Genomic DNA, 18,196 nt, shown 5'->3' with positions numbered 1-18,196 from the left:
AAACGTTGTTACAGCCAGGCAGCCGCCGGGTCTTATCCCTGCTTCTTTTACTGCGCTGTCTGTGGGAACTGGCTGACCATTTACTGCCACCATGTGACAATTCAGACTCCCTGCAGAGGTCAATAAGGTATCTTCCCAGACATGTGAGACAAAGCTTGTTTTATTTTGGCAACCAAATTCTAATGGTTTTCACTACAGTCTTTATCAGGCCTGGGAAAATCTGGGTCATGTTAATGAGGTTTGCAAATATTTTCTTTATTTCATTAAGATATTTTTATGAATTAAATAATCAGTTTTGACAGTTTTCCGCACTGAATGTTAGGATTGGAACTGTTGTGACAATGTGTAAATGTGCTTCTGGGGTGGACTATTAAAAGTAAGTTTGTTTATGAGGATGTTTGATCTCTGTGCGCACATTTTTTGGTTAGTTGTGGCAACAAATAGTAGGGTAAGTCATGACCTCTTGTGTGATAAGGCTCACTCATCACACGCAGGCCTTATTCATAAAAATACAACAACAAAAAACAAACAGTTCATCCAAGATTTAATCAGAGGATTGCAAAAGATAATACTTTAAATTTGATTTTTAATATCACATTTATAGTAGTCCGTTTGTTCTGGTATTAGACCATGTAAAAAAACAGGACGCACACTAGAAACCTGAAAACAAAACTGCGCACTTTATTAAAAATAAAAGACGATTTTGTAGAGAATCAGATTAATTCTTTAACCAAGCACAAATCGTTTCCTTGCATCTTTGTATTTTAAGAAAATACCACTAAAAACAACAAAAATGTACACTTTCCAGTTTATTTGAACAAGTCGGCACTCACATCGGCATGACGACCAACGTCACTGGCTACATCATCGACACAAAACACACAAATTTAAATACAGTGTGAATTAGGAACTGACTGCAACACCAAAGTTTCATAATGTCGCCACGCTACGGCACACAAACGCACATCAACTGAAAGAAAACCAAATTTAAACATTCTATTTAAAAGGGTTAACAGATGACTCGATGATATGGTTTGCGTGAGAGTTAAGCACATTATGGGTTTATAATGACGCTGAGAGACATCCTCAAATGTACAACAACTAAAATGTGATTAAAATAACATGACTTCGAGCTAATTGAAGCATTTTGGAAGCAAATCTTTCATATGCATTAAACATGAGGCAAAGTGTGTGTGCGTGCACACCTGCACAAATCAGTCAAAACCCAAGATGCTTTCCTACAAGACAAACTCTTTGCTGAGAAGGGACTTAGAGCACTTAGCCAAATGGCAGCTTATGACAAAGCCTCTTAAAAACCACAGCTGTCCTCTGTTGACAAAAGTAATATTTTCAGAGAAAAAAAGAAAGTCAAGAAGGCGGGCCCACTGAGGCTGGTGAGCAAGCACACTCGGCAAGCTCCACTCCCCCCCGCCATTGCCGGGGAACGCAGAGTAGTTTCAGGCTTTAACCTCGGAGCTCTAATGCAGCTCATTGTAGATGGTCTTACAATGCCCATGACCTGGGAGGGGGTGTGAGGGGAGGGGGGTGGGCTTGGATCCCTCCCCACGTCGGTCGGTCTGTCTCCTCTGGTCTTCTAAGCTGATAAGGATATGCCTTAATCATGTTTGCCCTTGCCTTTAGGCGCGCCTTCGTTCCAGGCCACATAAACAAACAAAGCCAGAACCACATGCACAGCGAGCACCGCAACAATGGCTGCGTAGAAATAACTGTCAGAGCTTGACATCTTCATCGAACCTACGAAACAGAAGCAGAGCGTTAATGGCGACGACCAGAAGCTGCATCACAGAGTTTAAAGTGTCACAAGTCAGGATTATATTGAGGTGCTAAACAAAACTTTCTCTGTCACAGAATTAAACCCAGAAAAATAAAAGCTGCAGTGGCTTGTTAGTTGTTATGTCTTGCCATATAAACCTACAGCATCTCTGGTTGTATTCGATTATTGTGGGTAGGGCTGTTCGATATAACGATATATATCGGATGACGATATAAAAACGTCTATCATTTCATTTTACGCTATCGTTTGTTTCATGGTGTCGCAAAATAAGCTGTTTACGGCAATATTTTTTCATCGTTTTGATGGTCACTGTAGTGGCTATATTAATTTCTTAAAGTTCTCTATTTCTCTTATATTTAATATAACCACACTACCAATGGACAAGCGCCTGTTTTTATGTGTTGTTGCTAGCAACAACGATGGTAACACCATCGCGTGTCCGCTTGTTTATGTTCCACATAAACTTTTCACAATAAAGCTCAAGATCCTGTTGAGACTTTTCAAAATAAACTGAATCACGTGAAAGAGCAGATTATTTACGGATGAGAAGTTAAAAAAAGCCGCCAGGTGCTAAAAAATAGACCTTAGACTGAAACGTTAGAACAGGCTTTTCCCTGCAGCACGTTGTGTACTCACAAAGAAAACAGCGGCTGTTACAACTTATGTGTAAAAATGTATCGTTTCATGCATCGGTTAAAACACTCGACTCCAGCTACATGACGCGCAGCTGGAAACACTTCACGCAAATCGAGCTGCCCGAGATTCACAGAATTTACAGAAAATGTTACATTTTTGTGATTTGTATTGTTATCGGGACGATAGAATTCTTATATCGGGATATGAGATTTTGGTCATATAGCAGAGCCCTAATTGTGGGTGATATTAACCAGTATATTTGTCATTGTGGGTACTGGGGAAGTCGTCAAATGTGATAATTATGGGGGAAAGAGTTCCGATAAATCCCTAGATCCAGAATAAATGCACATTCTCATCTGGATTATCTTTATTATATCATATGAAATGGAAATCTTGGTATGGAATGACAAATACTATGCTAAAAGACTCTTACTATTAGAGCTTAAAGATATACTGACTGCTCTATTAACCTGTCAGCAGTAGGGCTGCCACAAACGATTATTTTGATAGTCGACTAGTCACCGATTCTTTTTGCGATTAGTCGACTAATTAGATCATCATCCACTGGACGTAAAACGTACAGCGGCATCTGCTCTTATGTAACTATCATTAGATTACAGCTGTAAGTGTTTAAGGTATGTGCTAACTAAAAATAAAGACAAGATGATAGTTTATTAAATTTTAATGACATTTGCAGATTGTTTCGGTGAAGTTTAATAAACTCCTTGCTATCTAAAATATAACAGGACACCGGAGTAAATTCTCGAGTGTCTCACACTTCTGATAATCAGCTGTCTGCTTGACGTTTATTCAGCTGTGTAAAAACTATAACTTTAATCTCATCCAAACCGATTTACCCAGGAACAAATAAAATACTAAAAAAAGCCAAACAATAACATTTTAAGTTATCTAAGTGACTTATATATATATTTAACCTGAGTAGCGAAAGACGGCAGTGGGTTTGAAAACGATTTGCCGGGAGTCCGGTGCTCTCACGGGCTCTAGTGAGCCTTGCCCCCGGCTAGCTATCGAGCTAGTGGGTAACAGACGTCTCCGAAAACGTCGGAGCGCTTTTGAAAATATGTGGTGTCTTGATAAACTGAGCAGATATTTGGGGTTTACACAGCTACATTCTCGCCTGAAAATATGTTAAACGTTTATTTTGTGACCCAGAAAGAATAATAAGAGTAATATTAAAACTAACTAGTTGCCGCCATTGTTGGAAACTGAGCTGGGCCGCGCTATGAATTCTGGGACACAGCTTCTTCTTCTTCTTTGGGGTTTAACGGCAGCTGGCATCCTTGTACATGCAGTGCTGCCATCTTCTGTTTCAGTCCGTTATTACACTCTTAAATCCTACTACTTATTCCTGCGTCTTTTGTGATCTTACAAAGCTTCAAACGACGCGTCGACTATTAAATCAGTCGTCGACGATTTTGATAGTCGACGTAATCGTGACTAGTCCACTAATCGTGGCAGCCCTAGTCAGCAGATGACCACTGATCAATAGATTTTAAAATCTGGATGATGTGCTACGTTTACAAAATAAAGTAAAAACCCCAAGAAAATGTGAAAGCAGGAACAGAGTGGAGGTAAGTCCACAATGGATCTTTCGGACACACTTCACCTTCAAAGATGTACGCCTTTGATGCGAAATACAGTCCAATGGGCACCGTGACCATGAGGATGGTGAAGAACAGCAGAGTCTTGAGGGCTGAAACCAGGGAGCTTTCATTTCTGCAAAGGAGCACAAGTTCATGAGTCAGCCGGGATCAAACCACACAGCGACGGGGGCTCTGACACGCTGGCTACGGATGTGGATATGTACCCTGGTGAAAATTACATCTATGTTCCCGGATTGTGCCACATAAAAGAAAAGTCTCTATGGCAATGAACGGCACCGCAGAGCTCGGGTTTTCAGGTCACTAGGTATACAAGCTAGCCGTTAGCTTAGCTAGTTCGTTATACTATTTTCTCACCCTCTGAAATACTGCGGCGGTGGGGCGGAGGCGTCCAGAGATGCTTTCATAGATCCGTCCATTGCTGTACTGTAAATGAAGCGACACAACGACGAAACTTGTGCGCGAATATTCTCGCGTTTATTCTCTGTAAGCGTTGTGTTGACAGCGCTAAAATCGCTTCTTCCGGGATGGTCACGAGACTGGTCACATGATGAGATTAGACGCCAGATAGTCTCGCGATGACAGAATGTATTTGCCCGAGTAATCTGAGGATATAAAGGCTGGCTTTATCTTTCAGCAACATAAAGCATCGGACTGTTGACTGTTGTAGAATCATGAGGGTAATTTGCAGCCCAGATGTTGGTAAAAGTAGAATATTCACCACTTTCTGTTTGGGAAAGCCTTAAAAGATTCAAGTTCATGACAGTACAAGTATGACTTGTTTTTCCCAGAACTATTGGTGGTAGTGGAAGGTGATGATTTGAGCTTGTTTTGCATCCACAGGACCTGGGCACCAGTCAAGAACTCCTCTGTATACCAAAGTATTCTACAGTTAAATGTGAGGACAGCTAAAGCTTGGTCAAAATTGGAATATACAGCAGAACAATGAGCCAAAACACAGCATCGAATCTACAGCTGCATGGCTTGAAAAGAATCAAGGTGTTGCAATGGACCACTCAAAGTCCAGACCCAACTATAATGCTGTGGCAGCATCTTTTTTTTTTTTTTTTTTTTCACATTAAATACATTTTTCAATTTATTGAAAAGGGTAAAAAAAAAGTTACAGTGAAAACAAATTATTTTTTCTTGCTAGTGATTTAAAGAAGACCCAAAAAGAAAATCCTTAACTCTTATCTTTTGCAGTTTCGGAACTAAATGATTTCTCTCTCAGTCCTTTGGGGCTACGTACAGCTTCTTCAAACTACAGCTGAAAGCATCACTGAGCACAGAGCTGCGTGTTCGGTTTACAGAACAACTCCTGCTTTAACTGAGGCGGGACAAAGATCGGGGGTGTTATTGCCAAGAAGGATGACACTGAGAAGTCCAAGTGGAAGAGATTTGAAAAAGAGTGCGTTATAAACTTGCTGTGTGGTTAACGTGAAGTACTGTTGTAAGGTGTTACCGAGTGTGGACATCTGTGGAGCAGCAGCAGCATAGAGGAGGCAAAGCTGTGGAGTCCGACCATACAGACAGGAAGTTAAAGGAAACGTTTAGTCGTCTTAAGGAGCCAATTTTGGGATTTTTTGGGGAGAGAAAGAAAAATCAGAGCTGAAGAGTTGACCCGACAGCAGAGCCACGTCCATGTGGGAGTGAAGTGAATGTGCCGTCGCCTCATTGGACGACACTGCTTCAATAGAACCGGCTGTCAGGTAGACACACATTCAGAAATTTTATTTTACATCCTATTGAAGCTTTTCCAGATCCCCATCATTAGTCACAATTTTGATTCAGTGTAAGCAGACAGATAATCTTGCTGGTTCTGCTTCCCCCCCTTCCCAACCTGGAATAACAAGGTAGTTGTACACAATAAATATAAAATTGGGCTGCTGGTGTACACCTGCCCCATCATTACTGTTTTCTCTTACACAAACACGTACGTACACAGCACATACACACATCCGCCCCGTCCCGCCTTCCCAACCCGATGTCCGTGAATTCTGAGAGGTCCCAGCGTTCGTCGCCAACGTCCTTCAGGTGCCGCGAGTCGATGTTTAATCCGTAGTCATTGTGTATCCAGATTCAGGTTCAGGTCCAGTCAGCAGTCCTTTATGCCTGAACATCCGCAAGCTCGGGAGGCATGGGGGACTTGGGATGTTTGCTCTCAAAGTGCTGCTTGAAGGTTTTGGGGTCGGGCATCTGTGTCCGGCAGACAGGGCAGGTGTGGACCAGAGCGGCCTTGGCTGCAGTCTTCTTGTCAGCACCCTGAGATTTCTTCTTCTCTGCTGCCTTCTTGGCGTTCTTCTGCTGGGACTGAATCTTCTGCTGCCCACGAGCCATGGCCCTCAGCTTCAACCTTCGAGATGCGGCTCTGCCTTCGCTTATTTGTCGTTATCTCTTTTTTTAATGTGGCAGCATCTTAAGAGAGCTGTGCATATGCCCACAAACTTTTATGAGCTGACACAATGCTGTATAGAAGAGTGGGCCAAAATTCCTCCACAATAATGTGAGAGACTTATATAGTCGTACAGAAAATGATTCCTTCAGGTTATTGCCAATAAAAGTGGTTCTGCAAGCTGTTATGTGAAATCTTAAAATTGCTCATTAAAATGGGTATTGCAATTGGATTCGTTTTAAAAAATAGATGTTTTCCTAGCAGGGAGATAGATAAATACAGTCATATAAACAGCACTTCACTGCCCTTCCATTCCCAAAGATATTCTCTGAAAATAAAAGTGGGTGGATTTTAATATGTCAACTATCATTACTTCATTCTTAAATGGAAAAAAATAACATGACATAACATAGCCTCAGTGTCCTCAGTGGCTGTGCATGCACAGTTCACATGGTCGGCATGTGTTTGTACACACACTCCTGAATAACACTGCTACACTGTTATCTCCTGTTTAATTGCTGATGTAACAGAAAGCCATTTAGTCCATTATGAGCAATTTGTGTGGGTTTAGTATTGGTGCATTACCTACGTTTCTGGTCAAAGCATTCCTCTCTGAGTCTCAGGGAGTGGCACTTTCTGCTCCAGTTGGCTTTTGTTGTTACCAGTTTCACGCTCAGCAGGCTCCCGAAAAACACATTCAGTTTGAAAAGACTCAAAAGAGATGAAAGAGAAGCTCTAAGAAGAATCTAGGGACCCATGTTCTAAATAATCATTTCGCTTTTAGTGGCAATTTCACTCTCAAGTAGTTATCCGAGGGGAGGAAAAAGAAAAGAAAAAAAAATCGCTAAAGACGTTTGTGAGTGTGAAGATGCAGCCGATTGTCATGGTGATTCATATTAATTTAAATCTTCTTGCAGATGAACCAACATGAGCAATTTTAAAAACTGTTTTCTGCCTCTTTTGTTTTGTTAGGTTTTGCCCTTTGGGAGACAGAGAGGAAGCACAGGAGAGCGGTTCCTGAATCGATCATGCGTTCTTGTGTGTAAACTTGTGAAACCAAGTGTATTTCTCGTCAGGTGAACGGGTAAGCCTTGACCTTTATATGTGGAGGAAGGAGGGCGGAGGAATTAGCAGTTTGATGAGATGGCACTGAGGTGTGGCCCCTTTTCCCTGTGTGGCATGAATATTACTGCTCACCTGTGTGGGATGATGATCTCCTGCTGTCTCTCTGTTAATGTCCTGTGTAGTTTATACATCGCTTGCTTATATATAGCGCTTCACCAATTCACCTTTATTCCTTCAGTATCTTATATGATGAGCTTAATTATGATTCTGGTGATTGTAGCGATGACTCACATGGATCAGGTGGCTCGGTTTCGTTCTCATTTTAAAAGCTGTCAATCAACAGCCATCATCCCCAACGTTGTAGTTCATTCACCTCCTGTGCCTTTATTGTGTGTATGTGCGTGTTTCTGTGTGTCTAACCATACATCCGGTTTTTATCTTCACCTAAAAAACTACTACAAATCAGCCACTTAATATTTTTTCATTCAGTTTTTCATGTCATTCAGCCTGAAACGTAATTTCACCTCACAAATAATAAACTCTTGCCAAAGATTCTGCTTTTCTTTTCTTCCTTTCTTCCTTTTTCAGCGAAATGGATTCAGTCTGTTGCTTATTTTCAAGAGACTTCACATTTTCTGCAATCTTTTAAGAGTGCTTTTTTTATGTTTAAATTTCTTCACTTTTCACTTCCATAATGTGTGTTTTGCCCTCGTCTCTCTGTATTTTCTTGGTTCCTCTTCTACTTCCCTTCAACCATTTGAGGTAGAAGGCTGCCCCTCCCTGAGCTTGGTTTTCCCAGAGATTTCTTCCTGTTAAAAGGGAGTTCTTCCTTCCCACTGTTGCCAAGTGTCTGTTTGCTCTGTAATATTTTAGGATATTTATCTTATGATAGAAAAGTGCCAGTTTAAAGCAGTTGCTGTTGCAAATTTGCACTGTATAAATAAAATAGAATGATTGCATTAAAAATGCAGTATCAGTATTTGTACACGTTATTGATGTAGGGGTTTGAATGAAAGCATTTTAGTACTTTATAACTTAGCAGCATACCTTCAGAGAGTTAAACTGTCAACAAAATATATTTAAAGGGTTCTACTGCTCTGGAAAAGGGGCCGCTCTGGTGTTTTAATCACATGTCATTCAAATATTTATTCTATTAATTTTTAGCTTACAGCTTTTCATTATTTGGGTTTTTTATTTTAAATGTGAAAAACTGGCGACATGTCTGCTCTATCGTGGCTGGGATAAAGTCCAGCTGTGATGACCCTGAGTGGTGGATGGATGGATGGATTTTTTACCCACAGTCTGAGCCCACTCCAAAGGGTGAGAAGATAAATCTGAAGGGTTATGAGGCAACTGATTAAAAGAGAATAGAATAAAAGTCCTTAGTTTTTTTTCTCTATTCTTTCCATTGTAATTTTATACCTTTGTGCTTTTTATGATGACACATTCTGAGAAGCTGAGATGATACATCCCGTATTGATGGAACAGCAGGACATCTCATGCTAATCATTACAGTTAGGACCAACTATAAAATAAACAGTGACCTCTTCTGATAAACTATAATCCACATCAAAATTCCTTCATCTAAACATGTTGGACTTATATTTTCCCTGGAAGCACATGAAAAACTGGAAATTAATTAGATGGTTTATTGCAGTGAGCTTTGGGAATAGACCATAAACCACACAAGATGGAGTCAGTACAGTCACTAGACGCACATGTTCACCCCGCCATGGTGGGATTACGAATTTTAATAAAACAACCAGCTCTAAAATAGAAGCCTGACAAAACTCGTGTTCTCAGTGGAATACGAGCCTGTGGATTTGGTCCGTAGGCGTCAGGTCAGTTATCTTGAACTGTAACTGTATAATTCACCTAGTTTATCTTCATTTGAAGGTTGCCCTTCAAATGAATCTTGACCTCCGACCTTCTGGAAGTATTTCTCATGGCCCCCTGTGTCTGGACTCCCCAGGCTATTTGGACTTCACGTCTCACCGACAGTCAATGCCAAACATGAGGCCCCCTACATTCCACACCTGTTGTTTAGACCAAGCTACTCAGTCTCCTTAACAACAAGTAAGAATGAAACAGCTTTTCTGTTTGTGCAGCTCCTGATGTGGTTTGGGATTGTTGTTGGAACACAGTCATGTCAGCAAGCACCAGGAATTTGTGGTGCCAAGCAGGCTAGGACCGCCACTGACTGTCATTGAATTCAGTCATTAAAAGGTGTTTTTACCATGTAGGGTACTTCCCAAACACGACATTTATGATTGACATAAATGTCAATCAAGTTGTAATCTTCTACTTTAAAAATGTATTAAATTTTGGTAATTTAATTAAATATGAAGTATGAAGAGCTACATATATTTTCGGCACAATGGTCCACGAGACCTGCTGTCAATAGTGAGCATGGGAACATTTTCTCAACCAGAAATAACTGAGTTAAATTAAGTTAAGTCCAATCCCCTGTGTAGACTATGATACAAATAAAGTCACATCAAATCATTGTCATCTTCCCCATTTCTTGCTCTCGTTGGCCTCTTTGGATGTACAACACCTAAAACCTCCTGGTACTACTGTGACCCACAGCCCATCGGGATATGTAGGAACACATCATATGCATGATAAGGCAGGCAGCGCTAAACCCGATGGACAAATGCATTAGGAGAATTGCCATTGTAGCAGCAGGCCTACAGTGAGACTCCCCCGCTGTAAAAGGCAATGGTAAGCAAGCGCTGTAGAAATTCCTCTGTGCAGAGAGCGACGTTACGTGCGGCTTCATCCAGCGGGCCAAAAAACCATCCTGTCACGCAAAAGCTGTGCCATATAATGCCTCATTGCTCATCCATTTTGTGTCAGCCGTGTTTGCGACAGAGTTCTGCTGCCGTAGAAATAATCGCCCACAAACAATTTGTTTCTTTAACACTTCTCATGTGCACGTTAAACTGAAGAGGGAAGAAAATAGGCAAGTAAATGAACAGCTGTTTCATGTCAGCAGATGAATTTGAGTTTATGCCTTGCTGCACTTGGTGCAGTTGCACAGAGCTCTGAGAGATCCTCTAAAAACAAGGCAAGAAAACCGGTAAAAAAAACAACAACAGTTATTTACATTTACACTGGACTTATCTCAATATTTTAGGCTGTGACTTAGCTCTAAGCTTACCAGACCGCTGATATCGAGCTGAGACTGAGAGCTGCTCAGAAAGCCCACGTGACTCAAGCGGGACAGAATCACATACGTATGTGAAATTGACAAAATAGAGTCATGAGTTTTGATGGATCGTGTAGCATAAAGCGGGGTGGGTAGACCATGCTGTCCTTGAACATAACAGAAAGAAAAATGTCTTCAAGCTTTTGCCCTTCATATTAAATCACAAAGTGACAGGCACAGCGGGGGGGATCACTTCAGCCATTCATCCCAGATTCTGGATTCTATTACGGACGTTTCTGCTGAGTAACATGAGTTATGACACAGTCTTTTCAATCAGTCCACTTAGTTTAAGCACAATTATTATTTTACAAAGACGCTCTATTTTAAAATGATCTAAGATGGTTAGACATATTAAAGTAGTAAATCAAATATCAAAGAGACTGTGTAAGTGATTGATATGATATGATTATCATCAGCAGTGACGTACAGAACTGATATCTGCATGGTGTATATAGATGAATAAATGCATATGTATTTATAAATGACTTACTAAGGAGGATTAATGATATATAAAGGATTATTTAAGCACTCGCTACCTTACTAATGCTTAATAGTGTTACATTATTATAAAGTCATACCATTATTTTTATTATTAGCGGAAGCTCGACCTGCATGCAGTTTTTGCCAGATTTGCATCAGACTCGTTACAGTTGAGAATTCGAACCATAATTTGGAACCATTCAAAATGCAGAATTTTTAACTTGTAAAGTGTAAAATGTAACAGCAACAGTCCATCAGCCGTGGTACAGCTATTTACCTTGACCATTGTAGACATCCTTTCTGTTATTTATAACTTAATTTAGCTGTAAATCATAAGCCTACATCGCTAAATTACTGCTAAATTTGATTTTGAGAACTGTTTAAAGCTGCGCATTTTGTATGTGCAGTGGGGCTGCCATGATTAGTCGACTAGTCACGATTACGTCGACTATCAAAATCGTCCACGACTGATTTAATAGTCGATGCATCGTTTGAAGCTTTGTAAGATCACAAAAGACGCGGGAATAAGTAGTAGAATTTAAGAGTGTAATAACGGACTGAAACAGAAGATGGCAGCACTGCATGTACAAGGATGCCAGCTGCCGTTAAACCCAGAAGAAGAAGAAGAAGAAGCTGTGTCCCAGAATTCATAGCGCAGCCCAGCTCAGTTTCCAACAATGGCGGCAGCTAGTTAGTTTTAATATTACTCTTATTATTCTTTCTGGGTCACAAAATAAACGTTTAACATATTTTCAGGCGAGAATGTAGCTGTGTAAACCTCAAATATCTGCTCAGTTTATCAAGACACCACATATTTTCAAAAGCGCTTTTCGGAGACGTCTGTTACCCACTAGCTCGATAGCTAGCCAGGGGCAAGGCTCACTAGAGCCCGTGAGAACACCGGACTCCCGACAAATCGTTTTCAAACCCACTGCCGTCTTTCGCTACTCAGGTTAAATATATATAAGTCACTTAGATAAACTCAAAATGTTATTGTTCGGCTTTTTTTTTTAGTATTTTATTTGTTCCTGAGTCGATCGGTTTGGCTGAGATTAAAGTTATAGTTTTTACACAGCTGAATAAACGTCAAGAAGACAACTGATTATCAGAAGTGTGAGATATACTCGAGAATATACTCCGGTGTCCCGTTATATTTTAGATAGCAAGGAGTTTATTAAACTTCACCGAAACAATCTACAAATTTCATTAAAATTTAATAAACTATCATCTTGTCTTTATTTTTAGTTAGCACATACTGTAAACACTTAAAGCTGTAAGCTAATGATAATTATATAAGAGCAGATGCATGCTGGTGCAATAAGCTGTACGTTTTACGTCCAATGGATGCATGATCTGATTAGTCGACTAATCGCAAACATAATCGGTGACTAGTCGACTATCAAAATAATTGTTTGTGGCAGCCCTAATGTGCAGCTATACATATTTAAATAAACTAATTAAATAATACAATATATTACAGTGCATCCAAATCACATCACTGACAAGCGTGTTGAAAGCGTAGGCTTCAAACTATATATCAATGTCTATGCATATTGATATAAGCATAGACATTGATATATGTATATTTTGTGTGACGGTGGTACTGTTAAACTATAAAATAATCCATACAAAAGCAAAAATATTCAGAATCACATTCTGTGTGTGTACATATTAAAGAACATGCCACTAGATATTTAGGATTGAGGTATTCATTTTTGTTTGATATTGCAAAGCCCCATTTGCTGACAACGGTTGGTGTAGGTCTCCCACAGTGCGGGGTAGGATTAGGATTAATCATCAGAATCAGAAACAGAATACTTTCATAATCCCTAAGGAAATTATGTGGGTTACAGTTGCTCCAAAACAGTAACGGTAACAGACTAAACTAATTAAATAATACAATATATTACAAAGTTTACAAATGTAAGAAATAGCAGTAATGTATACAAATTGCTCAATTATAAATATCAAGAATATTACAGAGGAGAAATATATATATATGCCATTTAACTCTAACCTGTGAAACATTTGTTATTTTACTGTTGGGCGAGTGCAAAAGGGTGTAACTATTGCAGTGGATTAGCATGTGGACCTCAGAGGGTTAAAACAAAACCAAATTAGAATAGATGTAACTCACCAGATGAGTGATTTTGCACAGCTTTTCAAAATAATTTCCATGCATACTTGCACAACTGTAAACAGATCACATTGTTTGGTTAAAAGGAAACCACAGGTTTGGTTGCTTATGGAAACCGTTAGGTTTTTCTTTCTTTGTTTAGAAAACTGCTAAGCTGGGTTATGTCAGAGCAGTACCTGCAGCATTGTTCCTCATGTAAAGAAGAAGCTATATTACCCATAAAAGAAGGACAACAGGTAAATAGAATCTATAGCTTAAATGTTTTGGCTAATCTCTTTTAGACTGATAAGAGCTAATCAGCAAGCAAACATGTTTCCAGAGTGTCAGCAGCATTTTGCGTCATATTTGTGGATGTACCCAGTGTACTCTCTGCTCCACTCAGTATGTGTCACAATAAAACAGATGCAGACACGTGAACTGTAGGAGAAAATAGACAGGTAAAATGAATATAACTCGACTTGACAATCAATCGTGACATTGCTGTAAGTGTAATAAAAACTTACTGAAAGAGTGTTAGTGTGCGTTGATGCTTGGCTTATAAAGACAGGTTTCTTTTTAAGTTTTTTTTACAACTATCATCTTGCTGGCCAGTGCACACCAGGCACTGAGGTTTTAATGTCCACTGCCTTTTTTTTCTCTTGTGATCTGCTGCAATAGGACTCTCTCTGTTTGAGACCTGCATTATAGTTTAAGTACTTTCCTCAGCACTGTGGATGAGTGCTGTGTCACTACATGTAACAATAAAACTTAAAGGGGAACAGTAGGGTGGGCTGAGAAAGAATTGGTAAAGCAGGGGAAGCTTGGCATAATTATGCATATATAATCATAAAGTGAGGTAAATGTGCGATGGGAGTGCAAACTTTTAGCTTTATTTCAAGGCGTTTAACAAAGCTTTGCCTAAATGGTTAGAAGTTACACCCATTTTCATGTTTAGTCCTCAAAGACTCAAAAGTAACTGGACAACTGACTGACAAGCATTTCCCTGGCTGGCCAAAGCTTGTTACCTCATTATTCCAGAATAAATTGAGTAGATAAAAGATCTGGAGGAGATTCCAAGTGGTGAACTTACCTTTAGTAGCCGTTCCTGGAGCTCTCAATGCTATCAATGCCAAGTCCAGAGGGATGTCAAAACAACTAGTGCATGATAATAGAATTATTTCTCTTGTTAAGAAAAACAACTTCACTGCATCTAGCCAAGTGAAGAACACACTCTAGGAAATTCGCATATCGTTATCAAAGTCTACAGTGCAGAGATGCCTTCATGAAACCTTCATGAAAGGTAAGAAGAGAAAAGTGTGGGGAAAAAGAAACACAGCTCATACTTATATGCCAAGCATGGTGGAGTCAGTTTTATGGCATGGACATGTATGGCTTCCTGTGGAAGTTGGCCACTGGTGTTTATCGATGCTGTGATTGCTGATAGAAGCATCAGGATGAATTGTGAAGTGTACAGAGCTGTACTCTCTGCTCAGATTCAGCCAAATGCTCCAAATCAAATCAGACAGCACTTCACAGTGAAACCCAAGGGTTTCTTAAGGCAAAGAAATGGGAATTTTTTTTAATAGGCCAGCCAGTCACCTGATCTCAACCCAACAGAGCATGTTTTCAGTTATTGAAAACACAAATGACATCATAGTGACTCACAAGCAGCCGCAACTGACGGCAGCTCCATAAAGGTCTGGCAGACTCCAGACAGTCATTGACTGGAAAAGACTTTTTCAAGTATCCAAGTATCAAAAAACATCCTTAGATTTTAAATTATGTTAGTTTGTCAAATCAGTTTTGAGTCTCTGAAAATCAAATCTTGATAGATTGGAAATCCACCGTGGTTGTGTACCAGTGTTGTGTCCGCACACAACAGACAACTTAGAGAAGAGCAAAATTCATTTTGTATAATAAATTAAATTTTGTATCTTTGTTACTAGCAGCCTGTTGGAAGAATGCATCATTTGTCCCAATTTCTTTACTTGAATCTATGAAAAGTCTCAAAGATAACCCAGCTTGACAGTAACAAAACAGTGTTTTTGCACCAACAAGGTGATTCCCAAAGAGCTATTAGCCAAAAACTGTGGCATATCTTAGCATGTGTGAAGTGTGTGCTTAAAAGATTTGAGGAAACTAGACAAGTGGAGGATGAAAGAAGTGTCAGGAAAAAAACCTACATCCAGCAGATGAGCAGTATCTGAAAGTCATGTCCTTCACAAATACGAAAAATCCTGCAAAGGACCCTTCTGCTGATCCACCTACTGTTCACTGAAGCCTCATCAGAAATGGTCTCAAGGGAAAGGCGTCTGTCAAGAAGCCAGTCTTCAGTAAGAGGGGCAGGGAGAAAAGGCTGAGGCATGCCAAATTACACAAGAACTGGACTGAAAATCAGTGACAAGAGGCCATGGATTGGCCTCCCCAGAGCCTGGACCTCAACATTAATGAAGCAGTGTAGGATCATCCTGACAGAGAACAGAACAAAGGTCAGCCAACACCCAAAGAAGAGCTTTGAATGTCCTTCAAGAAGCCTGGAGAACTATTCCTGGAGACTACTTCAACAAATTACAAGAGAGATTGCCTAAGAGAGTTCAGGCGGTGTTGAAGAATAAAGGTGGTCATACCAGATACTGACTTTCAAGTTTGTTAAATTGTATAAACGCTGTTTTTGCCTTATGTACTGTATTTCCATGTACCTCTTTCACATGTTTCTCATAAAATGAAAACAAATGACTCAAGACTTTTTCACACTCCGGTAACTGTGTCTCATTTTGATGGACAGAGATTGCCTGGTGATGCACTTTGTTTATGTCACAGTGAGCAAAATCTGCAAATTGATTTAAAAAAAAAAAAAATCTTGGATATTTGCCTTGCTCTTTAACAGTGATATGATGCATAATTGGCTAATCAGTGTGACGCAGTGATCAACTTTTCTTCTTTAAGCTCTCTCTCTTTATTAACCTTTTGTTTCAAACAAAATGTGACACTATTATAAGACGCCTTAGGGGACAAGAAGAGAAAATAAACAGCACAGGTTCAAAAGAGCAGAAAAAGCAGAGAATGAAAAGTAGAAGGTGAAAGCAGAGGGAAGAAGGGTGACCAAGCCATCCGTCTGTGACTCTTTGGTGCCGTAGTGAATGCTGTCATTTTCCCTCAAGCCCCTTTAGTCACTCATCTGTGGCCGACCTTGTGCTGCCATGTGGGCTGCTTCTTTTCTTCCACATCACACACACTGATTTGTTAGAAGCAGAATTGAACAGTTTTGTGTCATTTTGCTGCTCCTGAGCGAGATGACGCCGCCTGGCTCTGTAAGACAGCTTGAGTGCTGAGCCAACATCCCTCGTGAATTCAGATTCCTATTTCTGCATCTGTAATCCTCCACTGACGATTTAAATTAGTCAGACATCAGGAAAACTATTCAAGGTTAGCTGCCTCAAAGCACAGCAGAATGCAAAAGCTGGACAGTCGACCTGTAGATAAATGTGAAACATGCCGGTGATATTTACAAATACCGAGCTACACATGTGTAATTTCTTTAATATTCCAGTAACAGTGCATCATATCAAAAATGTGTCACATTGACATCTCGGAGCCTCCCTGTGAGGTGAACTGCTCAGAGTTTGTTTGCTGGGTGGAAGTTGTGCTGGGAGGCTGTCAGAGCTCATCTTGGCTGGGGTGACATGTGCTCAGGCACCCTTGCACTATCACGCACTACATCTCCTCTTTCCTGATGCTTATCAGGTCCCCCAGGCGTTTTATAAAGAAGAAGCCTAGCTTTGTTTACCATTTGTTCTTCCTCATTGCACAGTCTCCCCAATCTTTAAATCATTTAGGGTCTAAAGGGTGATGCCCAGAGCTTTAAATGTCCTAGTCTGATAGGCATATGAATGCAATGGTTAGAAATAGTTAATAAACAGTCGTGTTTGACAAAGATCTGCCAAAAAGCTATGAGAGAATGTTTTTCAAACAACAAGACATGCTTTGTTGCATTAACAAATAAAAACCCATTGTGATATACTTGCTTTCCCCTCTCGTTTCTTCAATTATAACCGGAAGAAAAGCTTCCAAAATTTGTTCCGCCGCGTCATTGCTCAGAAGATGAACCCAAGGGTGAAACAGCATCACGGTGAATTAATAAGCCAGTGAAACTGAGGCTGAGATGCTCACTCAGGCTGAAGAAGAAATATGAGGTTTGAGTTAGACTGAAACTGAAATGTGTTTTCGAATTGGCACCTGCCCCAGTTTTAATACTCTTGAGTCACTACCATCCAAATAAGAGCATTAAGTCTTTGGTAATTGATCCATAAAACAGCTTCTGTTTAAACCTAAAATTAGATTAAGGATTCTATTGAACGAAAATAAAACCTTGAGGCTTTTCTATCATTATTACTGTATTTAAGACCCCAAAGACACTGTGGCCATAGAAAATACATTTATTTCATTATCACCATGGTGCTGACATACTCGTAATTGTTCTGTGCAAATAGGCAGTGAGTCATTCTCGTACATGTGATATACACATGCTGGAACTTGGCTTTAAAAGTAGGTCCCTCACCCAAAGAGTATCGGACCTTAAGTGTGCGTGAAAGATTTTGAGAATTTAAGAAAATAATTTTCACAGCTGGCCACTATATACAATCTGAATGTTCCCAGTAATTTGTTCTTTCTGCACTTTTTTCCCCCCAGTTTGTTAATCTGTCTTGAAACTCACTATTGAACACAAAATACTTATAATTATACAATCGATGTTTGTTCTCAACAGGAGTGCAAAGTGTCCAGCAAGCTGGAAGGAATATGATGGCAGCGGTGTCCTCACCAAACACAAATGCATCTTTACAACATGAAAAAGAAACAGATCCTGAAAAGGCACTCGGTG

The 18,196-nt window shown here is 39.9% G+C and overlaps 1 protein-coding gene, 1 long non-coding RNA gene and 1 pseudogene across 2 annotated transcripts; 1 reads left to right on the top strand and 2 right to left on the bottom strand.

Moving 5' to 3' along the window:
- Positions 1 to 661: 661 nt before the first annotated feature.
- On the bottom strand, positions 662 to 4,589 carry vma21 (vacuolar ATPase assembly factor VMA21). The gene is made up of 3 exons (XM_084943052.1): positions 4,411 to 4,589; positions 4,059 to 4,168; positions 662 to 1,755 (listed from the first exon to the last, which is right to left on the bottom strand). The coding sequence occupies exons 1-3, from the start codon at positions 4,470 to 4,472 to the stop codon at positions 1,616 to 1,618; spliced, it is 312 nt and encodes a 103-aa protein (XP_084799178.1). The 5' UTR covers positions 4,473 to 4,589; the 3' UTR covers positions 662 to 1,615.
- Positions 4,590 to 4,700: 111 nt separating this feature from the next.
- On the top strand, positions 4,701 to 18,190 carry LOC146392183 (uncharacterized). Its single transcript, XR_014801603.1, has 3 exons — positions 4,701 to 5,762; positions 7,418 to 7,529; positions 18,083 to 18,190. It is a non-coding gene; the product is annotated as an uncharacterized LOC146392183 (long non-coding RNA).
- On the bottom strand, positions 5,962 to 6,448 carry LOC146392184 (zinc finger protein 706 pseudogene; annotated as a pseudogene).
- Positions 18,191 to 18,196: the final 6 nt, after the last annotated feature.

This window comes from Perissodus microlepis, chromosome 2 (assembly GCF_051167445.1).
Source record: "Perissodus microlepis isolate ML-2025 ecotype Zambia chromosome 2, ASM5116744v1, whole genome shotgun sequence".
In the NCBI taxonomy this organism is placed as follows: Eukaryota; Metazoa; Chordata; class Actinopteri; order Cichliformes; family Cichlidae; genus Perissodus; species Perissodus microlepis.
This window is presented reverse-complemented; position numbering and strand designations above follow the sequence as displayed.